A 26936-nucleotide genomic window follows, 5' to 3' on the forward strand; every position below is an offset into this window, starting at 1 on the left:
CCATGAGCCCCTCATGGGAGTGAGAGTGGAAAGGTCAAGTGTAAGGGCCCAGATGAACATGAACATTATGCCAATGTGCAAAAAGGACAATGGTTTTTATTGACAGATGGAATGACTGGAGGAACACACGCACATACAGTACACACCAAGGTTCCATTAGTTTAGGATTTGTCATTCTAGTTTAGTTCAATTTAGTTTGGACTGTTTTCTCTAATTCAGTTTGTTTTAATTCGTTTTTAGAGCAGGTTTGATAGTTTTTATTAGTTTTCATTATTTTCTCTTTTTTTTTTTTCACTAGGTCCAGGTCCAGGTTCTAGTAGTTTTGGATTTTTCATTCTAGTTCAGTTTTATTTACTTTTGACATTTTTTTTTTCTCTAATTCAGTTCATTTTAATTCATTTTTGGAGCAGGTTTGATCATTTCTATTAGTTTTCCTTTTTTCCTAAATGCTTAGTTTTAGTTTAGTTGTAGTTTAGTTTTAGTTTAGTTGTAGTTTAGATTTAGTTTAGTTATAGTTCAGTTGTAGTTCAGTTGTAGTTTAGTTTTAGTTCAGTTGTAGTTCAGTTGTGGTTCAGTTGTAGTTTAGTTTTAGTTTAGTTGTAGTTCAGTTGTAGTTCAGTTGTAGTTCAGTTGTAGTTCAGTTTTAGTTCAGTTGTAGTTTAGTTGTAGTTCAGTTGTAGTTCAGTTGTAGTTCAGTTGTAGTTCAGTTTTAGTTTAGTTGTAGTTCAGTTGTAGTTCAGTTGTAGTTCAGTTGTAGTTCAGTTGTAGTTCAGTGGTCTCTTTTCTCTTCTTCTCTGTGCTCCTATTCAAATCAATCCCAGACAGGACTCTGCTGCTTTAGTCTCCATGTTTCCAGGTAGAGTGGGGACCAGAAGACGACTGGAAACCACAAGTGAACACAAGTGACGGAGCAAAAGTGTCGTATGGAGACAGCACAGAAAACTGAGAGAGACAAAGAAATCCATTGAACATCAATCTGACATTGACAAAGACCAAAACCAAGGGAATTTGATCCAGAATTTTTCATAAGTTTTAGTTAGTTTAGGAAACACACAATGCAGTTTCAGTTAGTTATCTTTTTTTTTCTTTTAATTCTAGTTTTTATTTATTTCAGTTAATGAAAATGTTTTTTCAATTCCAGTTTTAATCATTTCATTAGTTTTGCTTAACGATAATAACCTTGGTACGTACACACATGAGTGGGACAAATGTCATGTGAATGTGTACAGAACTGCTCTTCAGGAGTCAGTCAGCGGCAGGTGGGTGCACCCAGTAAAACAGGATTATTGAGTCTGCAGAATCACTGAGTGGTGTGTTTGTTGATCATGTAAACTTTTTGGAGATGCATTTACTGCTCAGTAAATGTGACAGTTGTTTACAGCAGCATGTGGAGGAATGCATTTAGAAAAGAGCGACAGGAAAGGAATGAGACTCATCTGTGACATGATGGTTCAAAACAACGCTGAATTATTTATTGAACTATATTCTGATGAATCTTTTTGAATACACACTGTGGGTGTGTAATGCTTTTTCTGTCTCAGTGTGAGTTACAGTGGACAAAATTTATATTGTTGGTGTTTACAATGTTCGCCTGTTCATATGGATCAAAACCAGGGACAGAATCCTTCCTACACTGTAAAGAAAAAATCTGTAATTTAACAGAATTTTCACTGTTTATTTGACAGATTTTTCCTGTATTTTTCAGATACAGGAAAATATCAATGAAATGACATAAACAGACTGTGATTTTACATGTCAAATGGAAAAGAACAGGAAAAAACTGGAATAACCAGAAAATATCCATTTTTTAAAATAAGTTTTTTCTTTTTCCACAGAAAAATACAGTTAAAATTTGCAAATGTATCATAATTTCACAAATATTTCTTTTCTATTCATGAGATTAAACTGTTAATTTAAAGTTTAATACTGTAAAATAAATAAATAAATAAATAAATAAATAAATAAATAAATAAATAAAATGAGATAAAATTACTGACAATTAACGGTAACAGAAGTATTTGTTCTGTCAGTTGAACCAGACTTGTTTGTTAATTGACAAATATCTTGTGTAATTACAGGAGGTTTCACAACACAAATGTTGAATAAATGTATTTTTGTGAATGTAGAACATGTATAAGCACTGATAAACTGTCCAAATACAGTTTTTATCAGTGGATTGGACAACTGAGTCTCACTGAAAATTATTTCTATATATATTTATAGGGAATTGGATTGTTTTAATACATGTAAATATTCTTTATTAAACATTAAAAAGTCAAAAAAAAATTTCCAACATCTCATGTAAAGTTAGGGCAAAAAACTGTACTTTAATTATGGAAAATTACCGTATTTTTATGAGATGGTTATTTTCTGTTATTTAACAGTATTTTTTCAGCACCCCTGCTGCTGGAATAATACTGTTTTGTTTTTTACAGTGTATTCAATTAGCTCTTTGAACAATTAACTTGTAATCGTGATCATGCTCCCAGTGTTGATGTGGGGTCTTTTCATATGTGAGGCTGGTTCCTGTGTGTGTGCTTTGAAAACCTTTCCTCTACTCGATGTGGACAGGATGTGACTGAAGTCCCTCTGTAAACAGACGGCTGTGGCTCAGTCATGTGACAGTCATGTGACAGTCATGTGACAGCCCTGTCCTGTTGGAGAACAGAAGACCGAAGGCTGACACTTTCAGAGTTTCCATGCTGTTTGCAGTGGCAGAATGCCTGAGGCTCTAACAAGGCGAATCCTTCTGCATTCATGTCATGCCTTTGAATTATAAGTAGAAGCAGCTCAGGGTGGGAAGCTCATCTTGTTATGGGTGTTGGACTCACTGACAGCTGATTGAAGGTTCACTTGTACTTTGTTTAGAATTTGACCCAGACAGATGTGATCACAGCGGTTTCCACTGTATTCTGTCCTCTGCCTTGATCCGTTTATGCTAACTGTGTTTTCAGTGGAGCATGTCATGTTGGAGCACCCGGCAGTCTGCCAATCACATTCTTTTACGTCAGGGCTGTCAAACATGCGGCTCGGGGCCCAAATGCAGCCCACCAAAGGTTCCAATGTGGACCGTGGCATGAATTTCCAAAGTGTATAAATTCCACAGTCCAGGCTGTGGAACTCATGTTAGTGTGGGTTCCACATCCAGACCAATCTGATCTACAGTCCAATAAGAACAGCAGAAGAACCCACACAAAAGAAGGACTGCAGATTTACTACTGGGTTTGATGGAAAAAAATAATATGACATTATGTCTGTAAATAATGACAACTTCAAATGTTTGTCTTTGTTTTAGTGCAAAAAATCACATTAAATGATGAAACTCTTTCCATTTCCAAACTCTCCTGTACCAATAAAATGTGACTAACCTGAACAAATGTGCCCAACCTGAAATGTCTGTATTAAATTCAGTCCAGTTTGAACTCTTTTCTTCCTGTTCCTCAGTGTTTAGTGTCTTTGGAGATCTGATCCAGAATGCACATGGACTAATGAGAAGTTACTACTCAAAAATCACCCAAATTCACCCAAAAATTACCCCAAAACCACCTAAAAATCATCAAAAACCATCTAAAAACCACATAAAAATCACCCAAAAACTGCTTATAAAAATGCTTCTTATTGTAAAAGTGTTGATGTAAACAGTGCTGTGTGCCATTCTTCATGTATGTATTGGTGGAACAGAAGCAGGATGGATCAGCACCATACTCCAGATTGAACCTGTACAAATAAAACATGTGATATGTAGGAGAGAATCTGGGAAGAAAAACTGGGGAATCCAAAAGAAGAGATTTGTTTTTCAGCTCAATTCAGTTCAAATAGAACTTGTCCATTTGTGACATGAAAATATAGCATTAATTGTGATGAAATTGGAAATTTTTGAGCTGAAAACATAGTTTACTATGAACAAAGACACAAAGAAGAGCTCTGAGCATATATATATATATATATATATATATATATATACATATATATATATATATATATATATATATATATATATATATATATATATATATATATATATATATATGTATATATATATATACACACACACATATATATATCGCAATGACCAGACCAGCGAGAAATGTCAACACAAAAACACCCATATGGTCATTTTAGCCACTTTCAGGAACTCTGCATGAGCATTATCGTCCTTCTGGTGGTGCAGGGATCATTATGAACCACATTAGGGATGGGTCATGATTGTCCTTAAACAGTCTGCTTAAACTTCAGTGAAGTCTGTGATCACATCCACTGTGCCTTAGGGTACGTTTACACGGCAACACTCCGCAAAGATTTCTCCTTTGCGTTATAAAATCATTCCCCGTTAAGACGAAGCCGCTATGATAACGATCTGCGTTAACATGAGTCCGCGAGGACGGCTGAATACGCTGTAGTGGCCATGCCAGACCAGTAGCTGGCGATGTAGAGCTGTAGTGAAACAGTGGCGGTAAAACACGCGCCTGCGCACAAATGATTTCCAGTTTAGACAGCCTTTAAATGAGAAGAAGAAGAAGAAGAAGACGAGGCGGACAACACTATTTACAAACAACAATGGCGAGTGGTCGTACAAAGACGCAGGACTTCTGTGTCTGGACAGACGAGCTGAGCACAGTTAGCAGCACGTATGTTGTTCTGAAACCGGCCATTGTTGTTGTGGTTGTTCCTTCTTTTTCTGCAGCTTTATTGTGTCATAGAGGCTGGCAAACCAGCTCGGAGGCGCATTACCGCCACCAACTGGCCCGGAGTGGGTTAACTGGCGGTTCTTGGCTGCGCGCGCATGCGCTGACGTCATATTTTACCCCGGAACGCTCCGATTCGTGTTAACACGGAGCTGGAATGCGGAGCGTATCGATAACATTCCACCCTGGACCCTGGTATCAAAAGTTTCCAGATTCAGGCACTCTAGGCACCGTTTCCATGGTAACAGAAGGCTAATCCGCCATGAAATCTTCCTGGAGTCGACTGAATCCGACGCCGTGTAAACGGCCCCTTAATACAGCAGAATTCACTCTGATGTCTGTATTTTATGATCACAACACTGTTGATAAAATAGGGGAGGTTAATAACTGACTCCGCCCATCAGAAAAAACAGTCCAGTAGTTCATAGTGATTATGGAGGAACATCCCCAGACAAAACAGCAGTAGGTTCGAAAAACAACCTTTAGGAGGACGGTGAGCTTCTGAAGAACTGCCACATCACATGACACAGACTCACAACACACAGGGTTATGGACCTGGCCCAAATATTAAACCACTTTACTTTTATTGATCATAAACAACAAGCAATAAACTAGCTATTCAGTGGTCAGTCCAGTGGTCAGTCCAGTGGTCACTCCAGTGGTCACTCCAGGGGTAACTCCAGTGGTCAGTCCAGTGGTCAGTTCTTCTCCAGCTGTTCTCTTGTATATTCATGGTTTGGTTGTTTCAGTTCCATATCAGCCAACACAGTGGACACTAATGCACCATCCCATAATAATCCACTGACATTCAGACCGGTACTGTAACTGTACTGTTCTACATAAACCTGATCTGCACTGACATATCTGAGGTTAAACCATCTGCTAATTGTTATTAAACTGTAATTAAAATTTTTTTTGCTAAATCAAAGTGGTTTTTTTTTGCATGTTGTCTGAGTAATAACTAGTATTATAATATGTTAAAATGTGAGAAAACATCAGCAGCAGCATTCACACTGTTTTTATTTCATAGTTTTCATGCAGTATGTCAGTAAATGCATGTTTCTGTGCTTCAAACACGTCATTTTTAATCTGTTCTGTTGTTTGTACATGCAGCCTGTGCTGCTACTCATTCTGTTTGTGTGCTGTCTCTCATCCAGGTCGTTATTGTAAATGAGAATCAGTTCACAAATAACATACCTGGTTAAATAAATGTGAAATTAAAAACAAATAGAATAAATAAAACGCATGTGTCCAGCTGAGTGGACTTTTTTGTAACTCCATGAAAAACAGGTTCATAAAAAATGTTCAATCTCATAGTTTTATTTTCATGCCTAAAGAGGAATAAAAACACTAAGGGGAAAAATAGGTTAAGGTTCCCATAATTCATGCATGAAAGGGTTAAATAAAATGTAACCGGTCCAATTATGGTAGAAAGAGCTCATTTTAAATAGAGTTACTGGAAAGTTAGCTTCACACACTATCTGTAAAATATAGGGGATTAATGACAGGTTTATGAGTGCAATTATCTTCAGTTGTCTTTACTGTGGTGCAGTAAATTATCCAAAAGTACCCATCACCTTAGGTCCGAATGACTGTGGAACTGGAACAGCCCATTGTGTGAAAGCAGGAACAGTCAGTGCCCCTGACTGCACTGCTGCAGCTGGGCTGTTCCTTCACACTACTGTTATCCTCTGAGGAAATGCTTTTGGAAGTCTGGAAAACTGGGCATTTTTAGGAGGAGCTGGGAGTTTGGGCTGGAACTAGGTTCAAATAGTTTTGGATTTTCATTCCAGTTGAGTTTGATTTAGTTTGGACTGTTTTTCTCTAATTCAGTTTGTTTTAATTAGTTTTTAGAGCAGGTTTGATAGTTTCTATTAGTTTCATTTTTTTCTAGATGCTCAGTTGTAGTTTAGTTTTAGTTGTAGTTCAGTTGTAGTTTAGTTGTAGTTTAGTTGTAGTTCAGTTGTAGTTTAGTTTTAGTTGTAGTTCAGTTGTAGTTCAGTTGTAGTTTAGTTGTAGTTCAGTTGTAGTTCAGTTGTAGTTTAGTTGTAGTTCAGTTGTAGTTTAGCTGTAGTTTAGCTGTAGTTCAGTTGTAGTTTAGCTGTAGTTTAGCTGTAGTTCAGTTGTAGTTCAGTTGTAGTTTAGTTGTAGTTTAGTTGTAGTTCAGTTGTAGTTTAGTTTTAGTTGTAGTTCAGTTGTAGTTCAGTTGTAGTTCAGTTGTAGTTTAGTTGTAGTTCAGTTGTAGTTTAGTTGTAGTTCAGTTGTAGTTTAGCTGTAGTTTAGCTGTAGTTCAGTTGTAGTTCAGTTGTAGTTTAGTTGTAGTTTAGTTGTAGTTCAGTTGTAGTTTAGTTTTAGTTGTAGTTCAGTTGTAGTTCAGTTGTAGTTCAGTTGTAGTTTAGTTGTAGTTCAGTTGTACAGTAGTTCAGTTGTAGTTTAGTTGTAGTTTAGCTGTAGTTCAGTTGTAGTTCAGTTGTAGTTTAGTTGTAGTTCAGTTGTAGTTTAGCTGTAGTTTAGCTGTAGTTCAGTTGTAGTTCAGTTGTAGTTTAGTTGTAGTTTAGTTGTAGTTCAGTTGTAGTTTAGTTTTAGTTGTAGTTCAGTTGTAGTTCAGTTGTAGTTTAGTTGTAGTTCAGCTGTACTTCAGTTGTAGTTTAGCTGTAGTTTAGCTGTAGTTCAGTTGTAGTTCAGTTGTAGTTCAGTTGTAGTTTAGTTGTAGTTTAGCTGTAGTTTAGTTTAGTTGTAGTTTAGTTGTAGTTCAGTTGTAGTTCAGTTGTAGTTTAGTTGTAGTTCAGTTGTAGTTCAGTTGTAGTTCAGTTGTAGTTCAGTTGTAGTTTAGTTGTAGTTCAGCTGTACTTCAGTTGTAGTTTAGCTGTAGTTTAGCTGTAGTTCAGTTCTAGTTCAGTTGTAGTTTAGTTGTAGTTTAGCTGTAGTTTAGTTTAGTTGTAGTTCAGTTGTAGTTTAGTTGTAGTTCAGTTGTAGTTCAGTTGTAGTTTAGTTGTAGTTCAGTTGTAGTTCAGTTGTAGTTCAGTTGTAGTTTAGTTGTAGTTCAGTTGTAGTTCAGTTGTAGTTTAGTTTTAGTTCAGTTGTAGTTCAGTTGTAGTTCAGTTGTAGTTTAGTTGTAGTTCAGTTGTAGTTCAGTTGTAGTTTAGTTTTAGTTCAGTTGTAGTTCAGTTGTAGTTCAGTTGTAGTTCAGTTGTAGTTTAGCTGTAGTTTAGTTGTAGTTCAGTTGTAGTTTAGTTGTAGTTCAGTTGTAGTTCAGTTGTAGTTCAGTTGTAGTTCAGTTGTAGTTCAGTTGTAGTTTAGTTTTAGTTCAGTTGTAGTTCAGTTGTAGTTCAGTTGTAGTTTAGTTGTAGTTCAGTTGTAGTTCAGTTGTAGTTTAGTTTTAGTTCAGTTGTAGTTCAGTTGTAGTTCAGTTGTAGTTCAGTTGTAGTTTAGCTGTAGTTTAGTTGTAGTTCAGTTGTAGTTTAGTTGTAGTTCAGTTGTAGTTCAGTTGTAGTTCAGTTGTAGTTCAGTGGTCTCTTTTCTCTTCTTCTCTGTGCTCCTATTCAAATCAATCCCAGACAGGACTCTGCTGCTTTAGTCTCCATGTTTCCAGGTAGAGTGGGGACCAGAAGACGACTGGAAACCACAAGTGAACACAAGTGACGGAGCAAAAAGTGTCGTATGGAGACAGCACAGAAAACTGAGAGAGACAAAGAAATCCATTGAACATCAATCTGACATTGACAAAGACCAAAACCAAGGGAATTTGATCCAGAATTTGTCTCCGTTTTAGTTAGTTTAGTAAACACACAATACAGTTTCAGTTAGTTCTGGTTTTTTTTCTTTTAATTATAGTTTTTATTTATTTGTTAATGAAAATGTTTTTACAATTCCAGTTTTCGTTGTTTCGTTAGTTTTCGTTAACGATAATAATCTTGGTACCTGGTACTAGTTTTTTGGACTCTGGTACCTGGTACTAGTTTTTTGGACTCTGGTACCTGGTACTAGTTTTTTGGTACCTCCTCCTCTGAGGTTCCAGGACTGGGGACCAGATCCTAAAGGTGACACTGTGTAAACACTGCAGAGCTCTGATTGGTCAGTGGTGTGTGTGCCCCGCCCTTTTCCAGTAAATCTGTCAGTAGGTGAATCCACATGATGACAGTCTGTAAAACTACACCATGGTTTGTCCAGGAGGTTCAGACGCAAACATTCAGCAGGAGTTTGACCAGACAACAGGCAACCAGTGAGTTTATCAGCAACTGTGAGCAGAGCACACAGAAGGAACGCACCGCATCGCTATGACTAGGGCTGTGTATCAGGAAGAATCTGCAGATACCACACAAATCACAATACTAGGATCACCATACGATATATCACCATATATGATACTGTTAAAAAGGCAATTTTTTGTTTCTTTTTTTAAAATGATTTTTTTCCTTGAAGAATTGAATTCCAGCAGAAATCTGCACAAATCCTAAACACATGTTTATTTGATCCCAACAGGATCTAATGTTCTATCAGCAAATGTTCCAACTGTGTTAAAGCTGAAATTGTGTTTTCCAGACATTCCAGTTTCAGATCCTGTTCAAATGTTCAGATTCTATTAGTTCACAACTAACATCAGAACAGGATTGGAGTTCAATCCAACAAAGGAACCAACATCTGCCTCTCAGACAGAAAACAGTGCTTATTTAATAAAACACTGTTAAATAATAATAAATAAAATATAAACAATAAAGAAAACCAAAAAAACTCAAATGAACCTCCACAATATCTGCATTTAAATAAATAACTGAAAATATCAATACAGTAGTTTTTAATATTGATGCAGTATTGTGAAATGAAATATCGCTATATATTGCAGAAGCAATATTTTCTAACAGCCCTAGCTATGACAACCAGGTACTGTAAAGTGGGTAGTACCCTGGAATGGAAAGGGTCTGGAATAGGACCTGGTACCAGAGTGGAAGGGGTCTGGAATAGGACCTGGTACCAGAGTGGAAAGGGTCTGGAATAGAACCTGGTACCAGAGTGGAAAGGGTCTGGAATAGGACCTGGTACCAGAGTGGAAGGGGTCTGGAATAGGACCTGGTACCAGAGTGGAAAGGGTCTGGAATAGGACCTGGTACCAGAGTGGAAGGGGTCTGGAATAGGACCTGGTACCAGAGTGGAAAGGGTCTGGAATAGGACCTGGTACCAGAGTGGAACCGGTTCCTCGTAGTGGAAACGCGGCATAAGTGAACCATAAATGGGTCACCCAACACGACCCTTCTTGGCCCTGCTGACCTTTTCCATATTAAATGTCCAGTGATTGAAGGGAGTGACTAAAGCTTCAGAAATGGAATATCATTTTCATAATTAGGTTATCGATCTAATTTTCATCTGAAAATAGTAACTGTGTTTTCATTACTTCATAATGAGTTATTTATGTCTACCGTTACGTCGGTACCAAGACCTCTGAGGGATCTGGTCCACTGGGACTAAAAAAAACACTGATAAATACGCAGGTGTGTTCATAAAGTCTCTTTACAACTGAACAAATTTCTTACAATAGCAAATGAATGGACAAATCTGTGCAAATGATTACAAAATGAAAAGTAGATATTGAAGTTTTTTTGCCTCATTTTAAACACCTCTATATTAACACCAAAATTTGCACAAAGTACATATTGCGATGGTACTGGATTTGTTTCCATGTTGGCTGTATCATAACCTCATCATTGACATCAGTGATATTTTAACCCTTTCATGCACAGTGGTCATTCCAGTGGTCAGTCCAGTGGTCAGTCCAGTGGTCAGTTCTTCTGCAGCTGTTCTCTTGTATATTCATGGCTTTGGTTGTTTCAGTTCCATATCAGCCAACACAGTGGACACTAATGCACCATCCCATAATAATACACTGACATTCAGACCAGTACTGGAACTGAACTGTTCTAGATAAACCTGATCTGCACTGACAGGTTTGAGTGGAAATCAATTGCTAATAAAAATTGTGCGTATGATAAAATGTGAGAAAACATCGGACTAGCTGCATTAAAAATGTTTGGATTTTGTAGATCACATATTCAAAATTTAAACACATGGTGTCCAGCGGAGTGGACATTTTTGGAACTCCACAAAAAATCATGAAGGTAGATGTGTTTCTTTATTGCTTTAACCAAAAAAAAAATACTTTCATTAAAAAAAAAAAAAAAAATCTGTTAAAAAAATAAATAAATAAATAAATCACTTCAATCAAAGAAAAAATGTGTTCAAATGCAATTTTTTTGGATCGTTTTTTTTTTTTTTTTTTTTTTGCATTCAAACACTTTTTTTAAATTGATTTATTTTTTTTTAGTTAAAGCAATAAAGAAACAAATCTACCTTCATGAAAGAACAGGTTTATTTAAAAAAATCAATTGCATTATTTTTTCATGCCTAAAGAGGAATAAAAACACTCAGGACAAAATCTCGACTGAGGTTCTCATAATTCATACATGAAAGGGTTAAGTCAGGTTGTTGACGTCCCGTGTCTTTGTTCGATACACAATATCTTTAACATAATCCCTCAGAAAAAAATCCAGGGCAGTGATATCTGGTGAACGAGGTATCCAGGGAACTGGGCCGTCCCTTCTAATCCACTGGTGTGTAAATGTTGGATTTGGGAACCCACCGACATGCAGAGCCCAGTGTGGTGGAGCACCGCCTGGAAAATGATGGGTGGTTGAAGGTCGTCCAGTTTTGGTCACACATGTTCAGTCTAAAGGTTAAGGCAAACATTTGCACTAATTAGTCTGTTATTGAAGAAAAATGGACCAATGATTTGATTGCACATGATCCCACAATGGAATTAAAAACTTTACTTTGAACAAATCAGATTAAGGTATCTCAATTACTTTTGTAATCTTTTTTCATTGTAAAGAGACTTTGTGGACACCCTGTACAGCAGGGCTGTCAAACATGCGTCCAGGGCCCAAATGCGCCCCCCCAAAGGTTCCAGTCCCACCCCTGGGATGAATTTCCAAAGTGTCTAAATTCCACAGTCCAGGCTGTGGAACTCATTTTAGTGTGGGTTCCACATCCAGACCAATCTGATCTACAGTCCAATAAGAACAGCAGAAGAACCCACACAGAAGAACCACTGCAGATTTACTACTGGGTTTGATGGAGAAAAATAATATGACATTATGTCTGTAAATAATGACAACTGCAAATTTTTGTCTTTGTTTTAACTGCAAAAAAATCCCATTAAATTGTGAAACTCTTTCCATTTCCAAACTCTCCTGTACCAATAAAATGTGACTAACCTGAACAAATGTGTCCAACCTGAAATGTCTGTATTAAATTCAGTCCAGTTTGAACTCTTTTCTTCCTGTTCCTCAGTGTTTAGTGTCTTTGGAGATCTGATCCAGAATGCACATGGACTAATGAGAAGTGGAGGAAGAAGACTGAGAAAATTACACTGATTTTACTGAAGAAATGTCCATTTTTTCAGGTTATTCACATCTTTTCTGTTTGATAGGTTATAAAAGTATTCTCATAATTGAATGTTTTGGGGTTTTTTCACTCAAACACAGACATAAATGTGCAGTTGTCATTCTTTCTGGGTTCTTCTGTTCTTCTTTGACTGGTTGGGTCCACTGCAGATCAGATCAGACTGAATGTGGAACCTGACAGAACAGGAGTTTGAGAACCCTGCTGTAGATCTTGTGCTCCATACTGAACCTTTAAAGAGTCCTGATGTGAGTCTGAGTGAGTCCATTCCAGCGCTGCCACAGTGACTCACAGTTTGTACTTAACCATGACGCTGTCACACGCTGAACGTTCTTCCTCTGTTACACATTTGAAACCATTCTGCGGCTTTGCTCTAGGTTATTGTACAGTAAATGTCTGTGACCTGAACATAAATTGCATTTTATATGACAAACAGACAACCTGGTGTTCTTTTGTCAAATGTTTGGTACGGTGCTGATTTATTTTCTCCCTTTTCTCAGTGCTTGAGAGCGTCCACGCCTGGAGGCGGTAAAGCGCTCCTTTCTGCTCCTTCCTCCATGCTTCACTATCGGAACCAACCGTTGGATTCAGTGGAGCTTTAAGGAAAATACTCAACGCAAAGACATGTTTTGTTTGTGTGTTTTTCCCCTGTTGTGCGTGGTTTCCCCATCACGATCTGTAAAAATGAGTATTGACAGCTGTAATCTGAACGCTGGTTTGTGCTCATTGGTTGGATTCGCCTTTGGGTAGACCAGAGCACACTTGCACATTTGTCTTTTTTCAGGCTTGTGTTCAGATACACCTGGAAATTTGAATCCCTGTCACTTTTTGTAAAGAATTACACATTTGAATGCTCCTAAAACAACTGCACATTGTCATATATAGGGTCTGCACGTGACGTCAGCGCTAGCAGAAGTCAGGGCGGTTCCGCCCACTGAGTGTCAGACAGAGGCAGATGAGTGACAGCGCTGGCTTCAATCCTGTCTAAACCGGGGGGGGGGGGCAGTTCATTTACTTATGGGGCCACAGGAGAAAGTTTGACAGTTGTTAAGGACCAGATCAATACTCCTGCAGCTCTGCTCAATATATATCTCTATAGAAATAGTAAATGAAACTATACATTGAATATGTGGAGCACAGAATACAAGTGTTTAATGAATATTCACACAAACATTTTTGAAAATGTGCAAAACCAGCTCCACATTAACTTCACATGAAACACAATAAATCCAGCCACCTTTGTTTGCATATCTCAGTTCCTTTTCTTTTTATTTACCTCTGACAAGCAAAGAAATACTTACAGTCCATGTCTTGTAAAAAAACTCTGCGTTCCAAATCAGTCTTTCTTTTTTTAGCATTAGCTGACCAACAAACCAATCAGTGCATCAGCCTTATGCTAAGTACAGAAAGTACACACAAAAATATGACAATTTAGCAGATTCTTCAAAATAAAAGCATTGCTGTTGTATTACTTGCATCTATTACAGTGAAATATATATATATATATATATATATATATATATATATATATATATATATATATATATAGGCACACACACACACACACACACATTGACTTTTAATCTGCCAATGACCTCATGCGGGCCAGTCAGGGTCAGCTATCGGGCCACATGTGGCCCCCAGGCCGTACAATGCCCAGGTCTGGTCTAAACTGAAGAACAATACTGAATCCAAAATGGGGCAGAGCTGTTGTTGGTTGATTGTATTTTCAGGTTCTTAAAGCGGTGGGAGCTATCGTTTACAGACACCCAAAGACAAAGAAAACAGAAGGAGATGGATCCACAAACCCAGGAAACCAAACCTAGATCTGTGGATCCTGTTTGGTGTCAGCTAACATTCACTGATGCTGTATTTTTGGTCCAATCAGACCTGAAATGACCTATTGTTTTGGCTAACGGTCCTTCTTAGTGCAGCTCTTGGTTTCATGATCAGATCTTTCCTGGTTTTTGTCTCATTTTGTGATTGTGAACCTTGTGCTCCTACATGATTAGTAAACTAACTGAAACTGAGGACAACCTAGTTTTACAAATACGGAGGAACTGGAGAATAAAGCTACGACAGAGTATTAGGACCACAGAAGAAAAGAAAAATGTGACAGGTTAAAATGCCTTATTTCTTTGTAACTTAAAAAGCACAGTATTTCTTTGAGATGTTCTTAATGGGTTATTAAGACGTCTGGTTGTTCTCAGGTATTGTTACAGCTTTATATAAATTGGTACAGGTCCAGTATAATTACATTTATATTTAATTGATGAGGGAAAATATGGGTTTATATAAATTTAATTTTACATTTAAAATCGTGTTATTTAAATCGCTACATATTTTGTTTAAAAAAAAAAATGCATTTACAAATGTTTTATTTTAAACAAGCAATACACAGTTTTGTTTGATGTTTCATGCCTGATTGATTCATATTGTCTACGAGGAAGTTGTTGTGCACGTGTGCATTGTTGAGGTGATTGTTGTAATGGTGGCCGCTGAATAAACCCTGGACGAGTGAGGAAAATGCAGCGAGCTCGTACAAGGCAACCATCTTCCTCGAATGTCCGGGCGGAGAGCGCAACAAAAACACTGGTCACTACCAGTATAAAGTCATAAAATATGGAGATGAAACCTGTAATTTTATGAGAATAAAGTCAAATACAAAAAGAATCACAATGTTCTGAGAATAAAGTCGTAGTTCTAAAAAAACTCATAATTTAACAAAAATGTCATTGGTTTATGAGATTAAAGTCATCATATTTCGACAATAAAACCATAATATGATCAGAATAATGTGTTCATTTAAACCAGGTGGTGTAAATCTGCTAATTTCCCAGAATGCAGTTGTCCCCTGCTGGTCCACAGCAGTAGTATCTGTGTTGGATAAAGGACTGGATCTGAACTAGACTCAGTAAATCTGCTCAGTCCCAGTAGATCATGCATAGATTCACTGGGGTCAGTCCACGGTCTACTGGAAATGACCTTTGGATCAGCTGGTTCTGGGTCCTAGTTCTGGACCCTTTGGATCAGCTGGTTCTGGGCCCTAGTTTTAGACCCTTTGGATCAGCTGGTTCTGGGTCCTAGTTTTGGAGCCTTTGGATCAGCTGGTTCTGGGCCCTAGTTTTGGACCCTGGATCAGCTGGTTCTGGGTCCTAGTTCTGGACCCTTTGGATCAGCTGGTTCTGGGCCCTAGTTTTGGACCCTTTGGATCAGCTGGTTCTGGGCCCTAGTTTTGGACCTTTTGGATCAGCTGGTTCTGGGCCCTAGTTTTGGAGCCTTTGGATCAGCTGGTTCTGGGCCCTAGTTTTGGAGCCTTTGGATCAGCTGGTTCTGGTCCCTAGTTTTGGAGCCTTTGGATCAGCTGGTTCTGGTCCCTAGTTTTGGAGCCTTTGGATCAGCTGGTTCTGGGTCCTAGTTCTGGACCCTTTGGATCAGCTGGTTCTGGGCCCTAGTTTTGGAGCCTTTGGATCAGCTGGTTCTGGGCCCTAGTTTTAGACCCTTTGGATCAGCTGGTTCTGGGCCCTAGTTTTGGACCCTTTGGATCAGCTGGTTCTGGGCCCTAGTTTTGGAGCCTTTGGATCAGCTGGTTCTGGGCCCTAGTTTTGGACCCTTTGGATCAGCTGGTTCTGGTCCCTAGTTTTGGAGCCTTTGGATCAGCTGGTTCTGGGCCCTAGTTTTGGGCCCTTTGGATCAGCTGGTTCTGGGCACTAGTTTTGGGCCCTTTGGATCAGCTGGTTCTGGTCCTAGTTTTGGAGCCTTTGGATCAGCTGGTTCTGGGCCCTAGTTTTGGGCCCTTTGGATCAGCTGGTTCTGGGCCCTAGTTTTAGACCCTTTGGATCAGCTGGTTCTGGGCCCTAGTTTTGGACCCTTTGGATCAGCAGGTTCTGGTTCCTAGTTTTGGACCCTTTGGATCAGCTGGTTCTGGGCCCTAGTTTTAGACCCTTTGGATCAGCTGGTTCTGGGCCCTAGTTTTGGAGCCTTTGGATCAGCTGGTTCTGGGCCCTAGTTTTGGAGCCTTTGGATCAGCTGGTTCTGGTCCTAGTTTTGGACCCTGGTTGTCAGTCCTGATGAAACCATGTATATTAGTTTCAGGTCCAAATAGCGCTGATCCCCTCCCCCCTGGATCAGGTCTGGATCCTCCATGTGTGTCCACATGTCAGTGTTCATGGACCACTTGTTCTTTGGTAGCTGGTCCAGATCCATGTCCAGTCCAACTGTCCTTCATTTAATTTCAGATTTCCCATGGTCCTTTGCTCTGGCTGTGTTTACTGCTATACTCCGTCATGTTGAGCAGGTTGGTTTAAGACACTCAGTCTGACTGAGAGGGGCGTGGCCTGGGGTGGGGGGGGGTGCAGACCCTCTATACATGCAGAATATGTAAATTAGTTTCTGGGTTTGAAAGTAGAGTTCAAACAGCTGTGAGCGTCAGCCCTGAATGTTTTCACCAGACTGGTACCTGACAGAATCATTATGACCCAGTTGAAGCTGCAGAGAAGCTCCGTACGTTCTCCGAGTTGTGGAACAGCTTTAACCCATAATCCCTTCAATGATAAAAGGTGACTTCAGTAGTTGAGCGGCTGACAGGTGGAGCAGCTCCCAGTCCCAGAGTATATGGAAGGATGTGTTTGAATGAAGGAGGCTCTGTGGAAGCACACAGCGGATAAAACCCAGACACACGGGCACATATGGACAGCGCTGGACTGGAGTGTGTGTGTGGAATGTTTGTGGGTAGGTGTAAGAACCAGGGGCTGGGACGGCTTGGAGGGAGGTTGGGTTGTTTGTGTGTTCGATATCACGCTCTGTCAGAAGCTGTAATATCTCTTCCATTTCATTAGCTGCTACATGAATAGACTTGACATCAATCAGCGTCCGCTCTGCTGATTGAAAGAGAAGTGTCTCGGCGGTTCGGAAGCAGACTGCAGTTTGTAGCCACAGATCGTACGATGCAAACCCTGGAGAGCCGTAAACTAAATAACAAGCGCCTCATAATGACAGTGTGGAACTGAAGTGCACAGTGGTACTGCTGTTTGGATTACTGACAGACAGACATTCAGTCCATGGACAGGCATTTTCTGAAGCATGCAACATGTTTCCACATTGATTTTCCTTCAGCGGTTGGACGTGTCAGATGTGCAAACAAGACAGTGAACAGATGTAGAAACGGCTTTTTGCCAGACAGTCAAATAATTGGCCTCTTGAAATGATCTAGTGCTGCCTTTGTCAAAGCGCTACAGACGGGTTTTTATTGGGCAGGAAAATACAACACAAGTCTGGACCTGGATCTGACGGAGCAAGTACTGTAGATCAGTGGTTCTCTAATGGGGGTACGTGAAGACTCTCCAGGGGGTACGTGGGACTTTAAAATATATCTAAAAAGTAGCATCCATGCAAAATCCTTTAAAAATAATTATTAAATTAAATATTTCAGGAAAATATAGAAGTTTATAAAATGAATTTTATATTCAGTATTCTATTCAGTTTCATCTCCTAAAACCCAGAGTCTACCCCAGACCAGAATGGTTCCACCCAACCTGTCATACCCCACCTAGCATCACCTGTCAATACCCTGAAAACTCAAACAATGGAATTGTGGTTGAAGCGGAATTCTGTTGAAAACACAGAGGGACAAGTGGCAAAGAAGGCCAAAGCAGAGCCGGCCAAATTCCACCTGTTTCTGGAAGATTCTGTTTTATTTGGATTTACATCCACAAGTTACAACCCACCATAGGCACTGAGTTTTATCTGTGGGGACAAACGAGCTAACAGTAGCATGAAGCTAACAGCTAACGAGCTAACAGTAGCATGACACTAACAGCTAATGAGCTAACAGTAGCATGAAGCTAACAGCTAACGAGCTAACAGTAGCATGAAGCTAACAGCTAACGAGCTAACAGTAGCATGATGCTAACAGCTAATGAGCTAACAGTAGCATGAAGCTAACAGCTAACGAGCTAACAGTAGCATGACACTAACAGCTAACGAGCTAACAGTAGCATGAAGCTAACAACTAACGAGCTAACAGTAGCATGAAGCTAGCACATCTGCAGCGCCATCTGAAGACTAAACATGGATGTGACGTTGGTAAGCCAGCGGACTTTTTTAAGAGGAACCTGTCTGAGTTCAGACCATCTGAAGACACGGTGCAGAAGGCCTCCACCACATCAGCCAACAGACAGACCACTACAAATGGAGTTCCGAAGTTGAATCCATCAGACACTGATGCACAGCACTCTGTTTGAAGGGGTTTTTTTCAACCGAAAATGCTTTGCACAGGTGAGGGGGTACTTGGCTGAAGAACTGTTTCAGAGGGTGTACATGACTGAAACAGGTTGAGAGCCAGTGGACTCATACTGTGTGTTCTTCTGTCAGTGCTGGAGTGTGCAATGTTGTGTCCACTTACCAGAGTTGATGGTGCCGTCTTTGTTGATGGAGGCCAGGACACATGGAAGCGGATCACTAGGTTTCCGCTGAACCTTGTCACTGGTCAGGAGCTTGAGCTGCTGGGACGTGACTGGTGGAAAGCGGTAGAACTGGAAGGTGAAGTGGACATCCTCAGGCCAACCTGGACCGACACCCAACCCTGGGATCCTGTCAAAACACGGCAGCATTATTTTTCTGAAAATACTGGTCGCACATATACTTACTTTATGAAGAAATGCACTGAGGTTTCATGTAAATGAATACACAAGTGTTTATTTATTACACTCGGTATTATCAAATCAATCTAAGTGATATTTTTATTTTAAAATCAATGTAGGGACTGGAGTAGTATGCATATTTGAAAAATTAATGGTGGGAAATGTCATTAAAAACCTGCAAAAGTAAATCACATCTCAGCTAATGATTTAGCGCTGACAGTTCCAGGAAAGAAATAATCAAATGTGTATTTCCTTCGTGTCCCACTGGAGTTGGTAATTCAGCTTTATGGCTACTTAAAAGTGAAAACCCAATAATCCAAATGAGTATTGAAACTTGCAGAAGTAAATCACACTTCTAAAGTGGCTATAAATTTGACAGTTGATTGAGAAAGGATAAAATAAGCATTATGACTTTAATTCACAAGAAGTGGAGCACTTGGCCTCTTCTCAGATCTGAAGACAAATGTAAAAAGTGCTCCGGGAGTAGAACAAAGTCTCATCTGCCGTTAGGTGAGTGGTTTCCAACCTTTTTCTGCTCCTGACTCCATTTTAACAGCACAAATTTCTGGCAACACCAGACATTCAAAACAGTGACTTTTTTTGCTAAAATTAATTTGTTTTTGATCCTGTAATAGTTTGCTGTACTATGTTGCAAATAAACATTAATTTTAGAGGACATTTAGTCTGTATAATGTCTGTTATTGTGGACATTTAGTCTGTATAATGTCTGTTATTGTGGACATTTAGTCTGTATAATGTCTGTTATTGTGGACATTTAGTCTGTATAATGTCTGTTATTGTGGACAGAGGCAGTAAATCCAGGTGTAGATTAAAGGTCAGGATCTGAACAGTCAGTCCAGCTGGGATTTACAAGGAGGACAAAGAACACTGAACAAACAAGAACTGAAACTATGAATTATGAAAGAGCTGCAGCATCTGAAACTGACCACAGTGAACATGTGACACACAAACAGAACCACAGTGCTTCAGATTCAGAGTTTGTCATGTCTGTTATGGATTGTCACTCTCAACTCACCATATATTTTTATTGTTTTTTTTTGTTTTGTTTTGTTTTTTATCAATTACTAGAAATTTCAGGCGACCCCACATGGGGTCCTGACCCCAAGGTTGAAAAACACTGCATTAGATGAAAGAACAAGGTTTATTTAATGGTATAAATGCTGAATGGGGATGGAACCATATGAAAATGTCAGATCACGGTTATTGTGACCAAAATTATCACAGTTCTCATTATTATCACAGTATTCTTGAAATTGTGCTCAAAATGTTCAAAAAGTACTGATACACACACTGAAAGAATTTAACCAAGTTGTATTTAAAAAAAAAATAACTAAAAACAAATAAAATAATAACAGTCCCACTGTCCCTTCTGTGTCAGAAACATTCACATATTAACCCTTAGTGGTCTGAGCCTATTCTGTCTGTTTTTCAGTCCTTTTGATTTGGCCTTTATATACTATAGAAACAAATGTTTACTATACCCATGTTTGGATCTGTTTTTTCAGCACAACTTCATCTAGATCATCTGTCTATTATTTTTTCACTTTAACCTACTATAAAAACATAAAAGGACAAAAAACACACAAAAATATAAAATCTGATTTGAAAAATGTATATAATTTATTGCATAAATAACACACAGATGCTTAACGAACCTTTTCACAGACTTTAAAAGTAAATATTGGTTCAGATATTAGGTATATACAATAAATAATCAAACTCATTGAATTGCACTGCATATATATATATATATATATATATATATATATATATTTTTTTTTTTTTTTTTTTTTTTTTTTTTTTTTTACCAGAATGAATGTGTTCAATCAGAATGTGCTTAATCGCTCTGTATCGTGATTTGGGTGTGAATTGTATCGCATCGCATCATGAGATACCATCAAAGTTCTAATAGTTTTGGATTTTTCATTCTAGTTTAGTTTTATTTAGTTTGGACTTTTTTTCTCTAATTCAGTTCGTTTTAATTTGTTTTAGAGCAGGTTTGATAGTTTTTATTATTTTTTGTTTTTCTCTAAATGCTTAGTTGTAGTTTAGTTGTAGTTCAGTTGTAGTTTAGTTGTAGTTCAGTTGTAGTTCAGTTGTAGTTTAGTTGTAGTTCAGTTGTAGTTTAGTTGTAGTTTAGTTGTAGTTTAGTTGTAGTTTAGCTGTAGTTCAGTTGTAGTTTAGTTGTAGTTTAGTTGTAGTTCAGTTGTAGTTTAGTTGTAGTTCAGTTGTAGTTCTGTTGTAGTTTAGTTGTAGTTTAGTTGTAGTTCTGTTGTAGTTTAGTTGTAGTTCAGTTGTAGTTCAGTTGTAGTACAGTTGTAGTTCTGTTGTAGTTTAGTTGTAGTTTAGTTGTAGTTCAGTTGTAGTTTAGTTGTAGTTCAGTTGTAGTTTAGTTGTAGTTTAGTTGTAGTTTAGTTTTAGTTCAGTTGTAGTTTAGTTGTAGTTTAGTTTTAGTTCAGTTGTAGTTCAGTTGTAGTTCAGTTGTAGTTTAGTTGTAGTTTAGTTGTAGTTCAGTTGTAGTTTAGTTGTAGTTTAGTTGTAGTTCAGCTGTAGTTCAGCTGTAATTCAGTTGTAGTTTAGTTGTAGTTTAGTTGTAGTTCAGCTGTAGTTTAGTTGTAGTTCAGTTGTAGTTTAGTTGTAGTTTAGTTGTAGTTTAGTTGTAGTTCAGCTGTAGTTTAGTTGTAGTTTAGTTGTAGTTCAGTTGTAGTTCAGTTGTAGTTCAGTTGTAGTTTAGTTGTAGTTCAGTTGTAGTTCAGTTGTAGTTTAGTTGTAGTTCAGTTGTAGTTCAGTTGTAGTTCAGTTGTAGTTTAGTTGTAGTTTAGTTGTAGTTCAGTTGTAGTTCAGTTGTAGTTCAGTGGTCTCTTTTCTCTTCTTCGTGGTCATATTCACATAAATCCCATCCAGGACTCTGCTGCTTTCGTCTCCATGTTTCCAGGTACAGTGGGAACCAGAAGACGACTCTAAACCAGACTGTGAAGTACCGTACGGTGCCAACACCTAAAACTGATGGAGTGAAATCAGTCAATTTCATTTCAATCTGTCACTGACAAAAACAAAAACGAAGGGAATTTGATCCATAATTTTTATCCGTTTTAGTTAGTTTTATAAGTACAAAATACAGTTTCAGTTAGTTATGTTTTTTGTTTTTTTTCTTTTAATTCTAGTTTTTATTTATTTCAGTTAATGAAAATGTTTTTTCAATTCTAGTTTTGGTCATTTTGTTAGTTTTCGTTAACGATAATACCCTCGGATGCCACATACGTATCTTTAATCTATGGGATCGCAGATGCGTATCGTATGGTCCTGAAAGCTCAGATGTTCAGCCCTACTCTGTAGCGTTTACTGTCGGTACTGTTCTTACACAAAGTGGAAAGTGTGTGTGTTCGATGTATTTTGGTTACCAGGACTCCTATGGAGAGCTAAAGGAGGCTTTGTAAGGAAGAGTGTGTATTCCAACTTTTCACACACTTACCACCCAGCCCCACAGAGCCTGTGAACGCTGGATTTCTCCTGAACCCAGACGGAACACTGAGCGCCTTTCACACACCAGAGCCACGCTTGTGTTTGTGTGGAAGCGGTTAGCGTTCGGTCATTGTGTATTCAACGACCGATCGCTAACCGCAGACAAGCTGTCACAGCTGAGGATCTGAAAGTGGAATCTAATAAGAGCAGAGTGTGACCTCCCAGTCAATCACAGTGTCTGATCTTCTACTGATGCCACTGTGCAGACCAGCACCCATTAATATTCACTCTGAAAACACACACGATTGATAATTATGGCGCCCGGGTGAGAGGTAGAAATTACACTGCCTATCCACGGGCTCCCTGCTCGCCTAAGTGCTACTGCTGCCGCCGACTAAAGCCCCCCCTGCCAGATCTGTTTGTCATAATTATGAGGCACCCCCCACCCCACCCCCACCCTTCACAGCGTGCTCCACAGCTCCACCATTTAGGATCAAGTGTGTGGATTCAGAAGTGCACTACAGATACAGATGCCCTAAGGTGGCTGCGAAAAGACAGATCCAATACCATGTCAGGACACACAGGAAGGAAATACACAGACTTTGGGAATTAAAATGTCAACTTTACAAAAGCTCCTGAGGAATTTCTGTCTGAAATGTTATCTTACAGTGGAACTACACTGTAAAAAAAATCTGTAATTTAACAGAATTTTCACTGTTTATTTGACAGATTTTTCCTGTATTTTTCCGATACAGGAAAATATCAATGAACTAACATAAACAGACTGTGATTTTTGTCAAATGGAAAAGAACAGGAAAAAACTGGAACTGTGAAGAACCAGAAAATTTACATTTTTTAAAATAAGGTTTTTCTTTTTTCACAGAAAAATACAGTTAAAATTTGCAAATGTAGTGTAATTTCACAAACATTTCTTTTCTATTTACAAGATTAAACTGTTAATTTAAAGTTTAATACTGTAAAAAAAAAAAATAATAATAATAATAATAAAACCAGATAAAATTACTGACAGTTAACGGTAACAGAAGTATTAGTTCTGTCAGTTGAACCAGACTTGTTTGTTAATTGACAAATATCTTGTGTAATTACAGGAGGTTTCACAACAAAACTGTTGAATAAATGTATTTTTGTGAATGTATAACATGTATAAGCACTGATAAACTGTCCAAATACAGTTTTTATCAGTGGATTGGACAACTGAGTCTCACTGAAAATTATTTATATATATATTTATAGGGAATTGGATTGTTTTAATACATGAAAATATTCTTTATTAAACATTAAAAAGCCAAAAAAAATATGCAGAATCTCATGTAAAGTTAGAGCAAAAAACTGTATTTTAATTATAGAAAATTACCGTATTTTGATGAGATGGTTATTTTCTGTTATTTTACAGTATTTTTTCAGCACCACTGCTGCCGGAATAATGCTGTTTTTTTCCCTGTTTTTGTTTTTTTTTACAGTGTACGTCTGTATTTGTGTCCGTCCTCTGGAAGCTCCCAGATGTGAACCCAAACAGAATCCACAGCAGCACCAGCTGGAACGGCGGGGGCAGTGTTGACATTTGTCAGTTAGTGAAAACCTGTTATTGTTGACGCTCTTATTCCTCTTCTCTCAAAAAATTGTACTCTTTTTTTTGTGGTATTTGATCAGTACGTTAATTCAGAGCGGCGCCCTCTGGTGGATTGATTGACGAATGCTTATTCTAATGCAATGGACGCATGGAACTATTAAGAACTATAAAGACAGTGACATCTGACCATGTTTGAAACGGACGTAACTATTTATGTCTGTAAAGTGAGCATAAAAGGGCCTTTAGGGTTCCACCCACAGTCTGAATATTAGAATGTTGACATGATTGTAATCTGTAAGGTCTTTTTTATGTATTTGCTGCTTTTTAAGACAATTCTTCATGGTTATTAACTTGGAAACTTTATTGCCAGCACCGTTTTTTGAGAAGCAAAATGTTGTTTATCTGCCTTTTGAACTTCAGACTCATGGGTCCCCTACCTGCCAAAAACTGGACATTTTAAGTGTCATTTAGAATATTATTTTATTGTGCTAAAGTGTCTGCGTCTGAGTGTCTCCTTGTTGAGGAAGGTTTTTTTAATTGTAGATTGAGCGGATGTCGTTGCACGTCATGTTGCTTACCCTGATGCTTTTGGTTGTTGTTTACTCTTTCTCTTTCTATACATTTGGATAATGACCACTGTTTCATATGTTTAATTCCATTCTTTCTTCCCTTACCCCATCCCTGAGTGAAAATCCATGGAACAAATCCTAGATAACAGTGTGATACCAACTGGGCATAAGTGCGCCGACAGTCCAAAGTTAACGAATGAAACTTGTACAATATTGCACATAATGTAAAAACAGCAGATGAATAATGTAACAATCAAATGTTTATGTAGATAATAAGCAGCTGCACAAACCCAACTTGGAGCACAGAGGTCAGTAATGGCTGGTTCACACCTCCAGCTATCTGGGTCCAATCATAACCAAACACAAACACCATGAGGCTGGCAATTAAAAACACATCACTTATTTCTGAGGGCGTTTGGAAAGGAGGTTTGGTCCAACATGACCTAGTTCCACTGGAAGATAACAACATTTCACACAGACATTACTGAGCAGCTCTGGGAAAGTTGACATTTTAATTCCAAAAGTCTGTGTATTTCCTTCCTGTGTGTGTCCTGACATGGTATTGGATCTGTCTTTTCGCAGCCACCTTAGGGCATCTGTATCTGTAGTGCAATTCTGAACCCACACACTTGATCCTAAATGGTGGAGCTGTGGAGCACGCTGTGAAGGGTGGGGGGAGGGTGCCTCATAATTACAGTTTAAAAAAAAAAAAAAAAAAAACCTGTAAAAAAAACAAAACAAAACAAAACGGTAATATTCCAGCAGCAGGGGCACCGAAAAAATACTGTTAAATAACAGAAAATATCCATCTCATAAAAATACGGTAATTTTCAATAATCAAAATACAGTTTTTTGCCCCAACTTTACATGAGATTTTGCATTTTTTTCCTTTTTTTTTTGACTATCTAATGTTTAATAAAGAATATTTACATGTATTAAAACAATCCAATTCACTATAAATAAATAAATAAATAAATATACACACACACACACATATATATATATATATATATATATATATATATGTGCAGTCATCCTCAAAATTCTTCATACCCCTGCCATTTTTTGTAACTTTTTGTTTTTGTGATGAAATGAATGAGTTTTGTCAAGTTTGTTTGTGACTTGGTCCTGACTGGACGTCCCAGCAGGACACTGACCCCAAGCATACCACCAAGGTAGTGCAGTAGTGGTTCAAGGACATGACCCAGTCAAAGTCCTAACCTAAACCATTTAGAGGATCTATGGAGGGAGCTAAAGACCAGAGTGATGGGTAGGAGACCATCCAACCGGACCCAGCTGGAGGCTTTGGTCCTGGAAGAGTGGACCAAAACCCCACAGGAGACAGAAGAGAACCTGTGGACACTTACAGGAACCATTATCAAGAACAAAGGCTACTCTACTGACTATTAAGAAAAGACTTTGGACTTAATAAACCTAGGGTATGAATAATTTTGAACATGGCGTTTTTTAGAAATCCTCTAATAAAATACTCCTGAAATAAAGTATTTCTCCAAGTATCATTAGTTCTTATTTCCTCACTTGTGTATCACATATAAGTCACAAACAAACTGGACAAAACTCATTCATTTCATCACAAAAACAAAAAGTTACAAAAATGGCAGGGGTATGAAGAATTTTGAGGACGACTGTATATATATATATATATATATATATATATATATATATATATATATATATATATATATATATATATATATATATATATAATTTTCAGTGAGACTCAGTTGTCCAATCCACTGATAAAAACTGTATTTGGACAGTTTATCAGTGCTTATACATGTTATACATTCACAAAAATACATTTATTCAACAGTTCTGTTGTGAAACCTTCTGTAATTACACAAGACATTTGTCAGTTAACAAACAAGTCTGGTTCAACTGACAGAACTAATACTTCTGTTACCGTTAATTGTCAGTAATTTTATCTAGTTTTTTTTTTTTTTTTTACAGTATTAAACTTTAAATTAACAGTTTAATCTCATAAATAGAAAAGAAATATTTGTGAAATTATGATACAATTGCAAATGTATTTTAACTGTATTTTTCTGTGAAAAAAGAAAAAAAAATTCTTTTAAAAAATGTAAATTTTCTGGTTCTTCACAGTTCCAGTTCTTTCCTGTTCTTTTCCATTTGACATGTAAAATCACAGTCTGTTTTTGTCATTTCATTGATATTTTCCTGTATCTGAAAAATACAGGAAAAATCTGTCAAATAAACAGTGAAAATTCTGTTAAATTACAGATTTTTTTACAGTGTAAGGAACGCAGAGGCAGCTGTTTCTCCAGATGTGGTTTAACACCACCAGTGTGTGACTGTGGAGGGAATGATAATAGATTCAGAATAAATTGCTTTGAGTGTGAAGAAAAGCAGAATATAAATCCAATCCAATGTTATTATTATTATTATTATTAGAATTATTAACAATGTAACACTACTATGTTCATCAGATTACCATGTTGGTTATTACTAATGTCAGATTAGTTGGATTTATTTT

General features: G+C 37.8%; 1 protein-coding gene across 1 annotated transcript in view; it reads right to left on the bottom strand.

Annotated features, from left to right (window-relative positions):
• Positions 1-26936, bottom strand: part of nphp4 (nephronophthisis 4) — a 360146-nt gene that overhangs the window by 200939 nt on the left and 132271 nt on the right. The window contains exon 7 of the mRNA XM_030138849.1: positions 18541-18728. Coding sequence (XP_029994709.1) covers positions 18541-18728 — 188 coding nt within the window. The remainder of the gene's footprint in view (positions 1-18540; positions 18729-26936) is intronic.

The sequence above is a fragment of the Sphaeramia orbicularis genome, chromosome 7, assembly GCF_902148855.1.
Source record: "Sphaeramia orbicularis chromosome 7, fSphaOr1.1, whole genome shotgun sequence".
Lineage (NCBI taxonomy): Eukaryota > Metazoa > Chordata > Actinopteri > Kurtiformes > Apogonidae > Sphaeramia > Sphaeramia orbicularis.